The 7912-nt window shown below is 46.6% G+C and overlaps 1 protein-coding gene across 1 annotated transcript; it reads right to left on the reverse strand.

Annotated features, from left to right (window-relative positions):
• Positions 1 to 202: 202 nt before the first annotated feature.
• On the reverse strand, positions 203 to 5865 carry KRT1 (keratin 1). The gene is made up of 9 exons (XM_024257252.2): positions 5216 to 5865; positions 3997 to 4211; positions 3619 to 3679; positions 3107 to 3202; positions 2777 to 2941; positions 2520 to 2645; positions 1736 to 1956; positions 1159 to 1193; positions 203 to 1066 (listed from the first exon to the last, which is right to left on the reverse strand). Exons 1-9 carry the CDS (start codon positions 5804 to 5806, stop codon positions 660 to 662), a joined length of 1917 nt encoding a protein of 638 aa, XP_024113020.1. The 5' UTR covers positions 5807 to 5865; the 3' UTR covers positions 203 to 659.
• Positions 5866 to 7912: the final 2047 nt, after the last annotated feature.

The raw sequence follows: 7912 nt of genomic DNA on the forward strand, positions 1-7912 counted from the left end.
ACATCCCCACCGTCTGGGAAAGTGCTTGCTCTCTCTCTGTGATTCCAATCTGGTGAAATTTTGCCTGGCTGGCCTCTGCATTTTTCTCATGTTTGCGTGCATGACTTTCCCATATGCCTTGTGGCTCTAGTGTCTTCTTTTACCTCACAAAACACCCATCCAGGATAGACAGTGCTGTAAATAAGAGTGATCAAGACATGGAGAATTTCAAATGCAGTTTATTGCAGCAAAACAAGGAAATGGGGAGTTTAAGACCTCTCCACAAAAGAAAAACAACTTGCTTACACCTTATGTACAAAACCAAAACAGCACAGAGATAAGATGCTAAGGAGCTGTCCACACCCTGGGTCTAACTGGTCCTACTCTGGCTGGCTTAAGGAGGTGCTTTGAAATGTCATGTGGGTGGTGGTCACTGCTGAACTGTTTCTAAGGGAAAGAACAAAGCAGGATCACAGCCAGGGGACTGAGATTGCCACTGATCCGAAAACTTCATTGGGAAACAGCAGAAAAGAAAGAGCTGGGGGAATAGGATGAGCTAGTGTAACTAACCATAGCTCTTTTCTCCAGTAAGGCTGGGACAAGTCGACCTCGGTCTTGCCAAGCATATTTGTTAGTGATGCTGGGGGAGAACTAGAGCTAATGAAACAGAGGGCATCTCTTTATCTGGTTACTCCGGAATAAGTGGTAGAAACAAACTTCACGCTGGAACTGCCACCAGAGGACTTGACACCCCCAGAGCTGGATCCCCGGCCTCCTATGGAGCCTCCAGAGCTCCCGCCGCCAGAGCCCCGGCCGCCAGAGCTGCCGCCGCCGCCGCCTCCTCCAGAGCCACCTCTGTATCCTCCACTGCTGCTTCCGGAGCCGTAGCTGCCATGGCCGCCGCCGCCACCTCCAGAGCCGTAGCTGCCACCTCCGGAGCCATAGCTGCCACGGCCGCCACCGCCGCCACCTCCAGAACCATAGCTACCACCTCCGGAGCCATAGCTGCTACCTCCAGAGCTGTAGCCACCGCCGCCACCTCCTCGGCCGCCACCTCCACTGATGGTGGTGTGGCTTGTGCTCACAGCTGCAAGAGGAAGCTCAGTTATTTTCAACCTCAACTCCCTTTCCAACCCAACAAATCCTGCACATGCCCCTGAGAAATCGGCTTGTACTTACACACACTCACGTTCGGGGCACATTCTCCAGACATCCTGTAGGAGAAAAGAAGAAAATTCCTCAGGACACTCCAGCTTCCCAAACCCCTTCCCCATTCCCCCTCCACCACCTTGAAGACTTTCCCCATCTGGGGCTTCTCCAATGCACTTGATCTGAAACTTAATCCAGTCCCCTCTGGCCTCCCAGACCTGTCATTTTTTCTCAGCAAGAGTACAATCATGGAGAAATTCCCATATAAATGAGACAAGAGCCTTGCAGCCAATGAAGGCCCCCTCTAAAGGTGCCGACTTTAGGCCAGCTGCCATCTGAGGCAGTCCAGATAAAGAATAATTTGCTCTTTCTAGATATGCTACAGCCCTAGCTCTTTTTAGATATGTTACAGCCCTAGAAGAAAAAAATAAACAGCTTGGGAGTCCAGCTCCCAAAGTAAAACTAGGTCTTTCCTCCTGCTCCGTGTACTTTTCATTTCCCCATACCCAGCACAAGCTGCAATCAGATGGCTGCATCTTCAACAACAATCAGCTTGCAAGGAAGAAGACCATGAGAAGAGGTTCGACTCCCAGCGTCCCTTCCTCACCTGCTTTCCTCTCCTTCCAGGAGGGTCCTGTAGGTGGCAATCTCCAGATCCAGGGCCAGCTTGGTGTTCATCAGCTCCTGGTAGTCACGCAGCAGGCGGGCCAGGTCTTCCTTGGCCTGCTGCAGGGCATCCTCCAGGTCATTCAGCTTGTTCTTGGCATCCTTGAGGGCATTCTCGCCACGCTGCTCTGCATCACTGATGGACTGCTGCAAGTTGGAGATCTGAAAAAGAATATGACACCCTCTCATAATATGCATTCCATCCTAGGCCTCCTCATCCCAATTGGTCTCTCCACTCCAGTGAGGCCAATAATGAGTCCAACAGAACCACTTGGCCTTAAGTCATCTCACACCCACCTCCGGATAATGCATCACCATGTTGACTTCCTTAAAAGACCTTAGGGATAACTCAACAGCCTCTCTTGGCCCTGAGTCAAGGCTCCTACAACCCTTACAGACTTGACATTCTTCTAAACACCTACTCTAAAACCTCCTGGCTGCCCTTCCTCTCACTCCCCAACTCTTAAGTCCACTTTGGGTCATAGGCTAGATCACTCGCATTGACCATCCCATCTTTCTCTACTAGGCCATCCTCACAGATTTCTCTAAAGAGAACCCAGCATGATGACTTCATTCTGGAAACTAGCATACTCACAAAAGGAAACAGGGATAATAATGTAGCCTTGGGATGAATTGCAAGATTCAAAACTAGGAAAGCACTAGCCCTTTACCTGAGGGTTACCCCCATTCCATACAGCTGAGTGGTAGAAGGAGGAAGCGCATACCTGCTTCTTGACATTGTCGATTTCAGATCTAAGTCTCTGGATCACACGATTCAGCTCAGAAATTTCTATCTTTGAATTTCTCACACTATCCCCATGTCTGCCAGCAGTGATCTGCAGCTCTTCATACTAAAGATGGTAGATAGCATTTGTTAAATGTAGGCAGAACTCAGCATGGCACAGGCACACATACATGAGATAACACAGGATAGCAAGACAAGCCATTTCAGGGAAACTGGCTAGGCTTTCAGCCCACTAACCTTGCTCTGGTACAAGGACTCGGCCTCAGCTTTGCTCTTCTGGGCTATATCCTCGTACTGGGCCTTGACCTCAGCAATGATGCTGTCCAGGTCGAGACTGCGGTTGTTGTCCATAGAGAGGATGACATTAGTTTCACTGATTTGAGTCTGCATCTGAGACAACTCCTGCAAGACATAATAGGTTAGTGACTCTTACAGCACTAAAACAAAAAACAACTTAGAGAAAGCAGTCAGGAAATAAAAGATAAATATGTATTCTTCTGAATCGTTGTGGCTTCAGGCTTAAAAACTCTCCATTTAGATAAACTTGGTTGAAACTGGAAGACTTACTGCTTGGTAGAGTGCTGTAAGGAAATCAATTTCCTGCTGCAAGTTGTCAAGTTTGGCCTGAAGGTCCACCTTGGTCATATAAGCACCATCCACATCCTAGAGGAACAAGGGACATCATGAAGGCACATTCTCTCCAGGGCAGGTCCCTCTCATTACCTGTGAGGGGATTCTCCAAGCAAAAAAGGAGCTTTGGGTCTACTCCACTCCTTTTTACCCCAGGTAAATCACAGTTTCCTGATTGCCCCACCCCCAGATAGCACCATCAATGGAGTGTGCCTGGCTGGCTGAGAACCTGCCTCTCCACTTACTATGTAAGGTGCTGGGAAATACGGAGAAGCCAAGTGCCTGGATCAGTCCAGGTCCGTGATTATGTGAAAATATAGCCCCACTCCATATACTCCTCAGGTCTACTACCTGGCTCTCCATATCATGGCTGCTTTCTGCTTAGTAATTGGAGACCCTCTTCCCTTATTTATTTCAAATGTGAGTTCCGTCTTACAGAATTTGCTCACCTTCTTGATGGTCACAAATTCATTCTCTGCATTTGTTCGCTTGTTGATTTCATCCTCATACCTGCAGAAAAGCAGAAACAATTAGGAGATTCAGAGGTGGTAAGACCTGAAGTCCAGCATTCTAGACTAAAGGTGGCATTGCCTATCACTGCCTTTCTTTATGAACCTAGGACATATTGGCCACTCCTTTCTACTGAGCAATAAAACCACTAGACTATTTCCATCTCCTGAGAAAATGAAGATTTCTGAAAATGTCAAACTGATGTGCCTCTAACCTAAGAAAAGACATAGCTACATGCTGCTTCATGATCTTAGCTTATCACTTTCTGGAACTCTTTTAGAGCAAAAGTTAAGAACTGCCCAGACAGGGTCCCTTACTTGTTCCGGTAATCCTCCACCAAGTCCTGCATGTTCTTCAGTTCCGAATCCAACCGAGACTGATCATTCTTCAGTTGGTCCACTCTCCTTCTGAGATTGTTGATGAATGACTCAAAGTAGGGCTCTAAATTATGGGTTCTAGTGGAGGTATCTACCTGCTGCAGCAGCTCCCATTTTGTTTGCAGTACCTGGTTCTGCTGCTCCAGGAACCTCACCTAAAAACACAAGACCCCATTACTCCTGATGCAGAAATGGGGTCCCATAGCCATGAAGGCCTGTGCCTCATTTGGAAAAGAACTTCAATTCCTATCTTCTGACCATGACAGAGAAATAGGAAGAAGATGATCAAGTTAACATCATCTGCATAACAAAACCCAACTCGCTAATTCAGAGAGGGCTTGGAAGGGAGTAACTAAACAAATACCAATAGCAAAGTGCATACAGAATTATTGCAATTATGTTTTGAAATCGGTGCATGGTATTTAAGAGATTTGCCTTCCAAAATTTTGTTAGGCATATTACCATAAAAACTGGTTTGCATCCCCAGGGCACACACACATTTCAAAAGTATATCAGGAAAATTCAAAATTGGATTTGAAATTTGTTGTGGATAACCTTGGATTGGCACTATTAATGATTAAGCAAAAAGTAAAAAAAAAATGGTTTATCTGAGTTTTTTAGAGCTGATTTTTGGAGATATTAGTATAAAAAAACTCTAGCCTCATCCAGTACCAATGTAAAATTATTAGAAGGCAGAACTCCCCTCTGACAGCAAAAGATGTTTGGCACTGACTTACTACATGTTTTCTGCTACAATAACACCCTATACTATGTTCACACTCAGCTCCCTTTCTATGGTTAGGAAGACCTTTCCAGGATTCTCACTTGCACCCTGGAAAGTTCAATTAGCCCCATTTCTATTATCTTCATTCAACAGATATGAGTCCCAAGTCAGCTCAAGAGCTGAATAAAAAGCACTTAAATGTTAATGTCACACTGATCCATCTTTAGGTAGACCAGGAACCCTTTGTCCAAGAGAGAGTCATTAGCACCATTCACAAGCATACTTCTAACATATCTCTTAGGAGACCATTCCACAAAACATCCTTTTAATCACGTAAACATGGAAACTTGAGGTTCAAACCTACATGTGTTTTGACTGCACCAATCCCAAGTGGACCAGCAGCAGCCCTACCAGTGCAATGAGAGAGAAACTCACCTTGTCAATGAAGGAGGCAAATTGGTTGTTGAGTGACTTGATTTGCTCCCTTTCTCGAGACTTCACTTTTTGAATCTCAGGGTCAATCTCCACATTGAGGGGCTGAAGAAGGCTCTGGTTGATAGTGACTTCTTGTATGCCACCAGGAGGGCAGACAGGCCCATAACCACCCCCATATCCACCACCCCCAAAGCCACCTCCACCAAAACCACCACCACCACTGCCAAAACCACCAAAGCCACCACCCCCAATGCCACCGCCACCAAAGCCACCACCACCAAAACCACCACCACCAAAGCCACCACCACCATAACCACCACCAAAGCCACTACCACGTCCACCTCCTCTAGCCACACTTATGGAGATGCTTTTACTGCCACCAAGGTTAACAAGACTCCGACTTCCAAATCCACCACCAGCACCAAAGCTACCACCACCACCACCACAGCTTGAAAATCTCCCACCACCTCCTCCACTGCGGCGTGTGGAGCTGCTGGTGGTCCTGCGCTGGTAGTTGATGATCCCAGCAGAGCCAGAGCTGAAGCCCCCTCCACTTCGGTACCCAGACCTGGAACTAAACTGTCGACTCATGTTGACTTAGAGAAAAGTAGGAGCAAGGTAGAGTAAGGGAAGGAGCTAAACACTCCTCTACCCCAAGCATAGAGACTTCCCCTTATATACAGGGAAGAAATTGGGCTTGGTCCTCTAGAGTCAGCGGAGATGCAGTGCCTGTCAAGGGTTTGGCTTGCCTGCAGCCATACAAGATTTTTACGAGCCTCAACAATATGATAAACACTACACACCTAGCTCCCAGGATGGGCTCTCAAAATTGCTGTGCATGCAAGATCGGTTCATGTGGTAATTATTTTATCACACAAGATCTTCCTTCAAGCATTTGTGGCTTTGGGAAAACAGGACCCCACATCTGATACCTGGTGTTTCTTGGTAGGATTTCATAACCCCCATCACAAAGGCATGAAAGTTTCTATTCTCACCTTGCCCTTGTGAGCTACCAAGCACACTCTCTTACCATGCACAGCAGGTGCAATTCCCCTGCTTGGATCTCAGAAGGAGCTCTCTGGCCCATTTCTAAGATCTTCCTTCCAAACTCCAGAGCTCACTCAGTTACACCCTGACAAAGAGAAAGGGCTTTAATAACTAAAAAATTAAAAGGTCTTTCATAAATATAAGCTTTATAAATATACCACAGTGATTAATTAAAGGAAGAGAAGCTGTCATTGAACAAGATGGATGAGTGGGTGGTCTGGAAGAACCAGAAGGGAGAGACATTTTTTTCTCTGTTTCTCAGTTACTCCTTTTCTTGTTTCTTTTCTTCAAAGATAGAGCAGGAGACAGACACCAGCAACAGAAAACAGGTAGCAATGGATAGCATGCAAACGCCCTTGAGTGAAAAAGCCCACAGAGCAGTGAGACGAGTAGATAGAAGCTCTAGGACATTTTGTAAAGCACGGGGTGGAGGTGAGGTTTGACAGGTGATTCAAGCCTCACACTGGACTGCAAAGAGAGAGAGATAAATGCAGATTTGGAAGGGAGGACAATGAGAGGTGTCTGGAGAGCCTGATCTGAGAAGTTTAAATTGTTTCTGGAGGTAATAATAATGATAATATCTAACATGTATCAAAAACTGACCCTGTACCAGGCACTGTTCTGCGTAGCACATATGTATTAACTTGCTTAATTTTCACAACTTTGAGATAGATGCTATTTTTCTCCCCATTTATAAAATGAGGAAGCTGAGACACAGGGGTTGAATAACGTGATCAAGTCTACACAGTTGTTAAGTGGGGTGGCTGCGATTTGAAGCAAGAATACCTAGCTATCTTGTGCAAGATCCTAAACAGCATCTTGTATGACAGCACAGCAGCCGAATTCAAGTCATTCTGCCTCCTGTGTGTAAAGCCAGACAGCACAGAAAGTGCCCCACCACAGACAGCTCTGAGGGCAGAAGGCCTGTTTTATCACTCTGAGTCCTTGGCTCCTGGCACATGCAAGCCTTGGAAAATGTTTCTTCAATTCACTCTGAGAAGGGGATTTTGGTGGCACAGAGTTTAGTGAGGAGATTTTACTTCCATCCAAGTGCAAGAGCACCTGGCATGCATTGCAATGGACCAGGAGACCTCAGGGGCCTTCCTGGAGAGCAGCACTTGATCAATATCAATGGATAATAGTGGCACTGAGATCTGGACAGACCAGAAGCCCATGCAGACTTTCATTCAAAGACTTCTTAGAAGCCTGGCGTGGTCCCCAGGCCTGCATATAAACACAGAATTGAAGACTCAAAGGGGAGAAGCCAGCTCTAACTTCAGCTGGCTCCAAGCAACCATAGATGTACATGGGAAGTCTCCACTATGGTGTGCAAGATCTGTGGGAGAAAGGGAGTCTGTGAAGATCATCTGGTCCCATTGCTCTGTGGCTCTGAATCTGGCTGGCTGTGTCTGTCCTTTCCATTGCACTCTTCGCTATTGAGCCTTGTCCCTCTTCTCCTCCCAGTTTTTGCCCTATACCCTCCTCCAGAAAGTGCCCCTCACCACTCCCCTGCTACCCCTCTCCCTCGCCATCACTGTGGCACTGCTGTCTAGGACTCTGTCCTAGCACTAAAATCCTTCGGCTGCTAAACCAACCATCTCTTTAGGGAATGAGTAATTCAGGTCTTGTTAGGAACAATGGAGACTGGGA

This window comes from Pongo abelii, chromosome 10 (assembly GCF_028885655.2).
Source record: "Pongo abelii isolate AG06213 chromosome 10, NHGRI_mPonAbe1-v2.0_pri, whole genome shotgun sequence".
NCBI classification, from domain to species: Eukaryota; Metazoa; Chordata; class Mammalia; order Primates; family Hominidae; genus Pongo; species Pongo abelii.

Coding starts and splice junctions, on each gene's coding strand:
- KRT1 (XM_024257252.2), bottom strand. CDS start 5,806: ATGAGTCGACAGTTTAGTTCCAGGTCTGGGTACCGAAGTGGAGGGGGC. Junction 3,680..3,996: donor GTGGAGGATTACCGGAACAA/GTAAGGGACCCT, acceptor GCTTTTCTGCAG/GTATGAGGATGAAATCAACA. Junction 1,067..1,158: donor TGCCCCGAACGTGAGTGTGT/GTAAGTACAAGC, acceptor TTCCTCTTGCAG/CTGTGAGCACAAGCCACACC.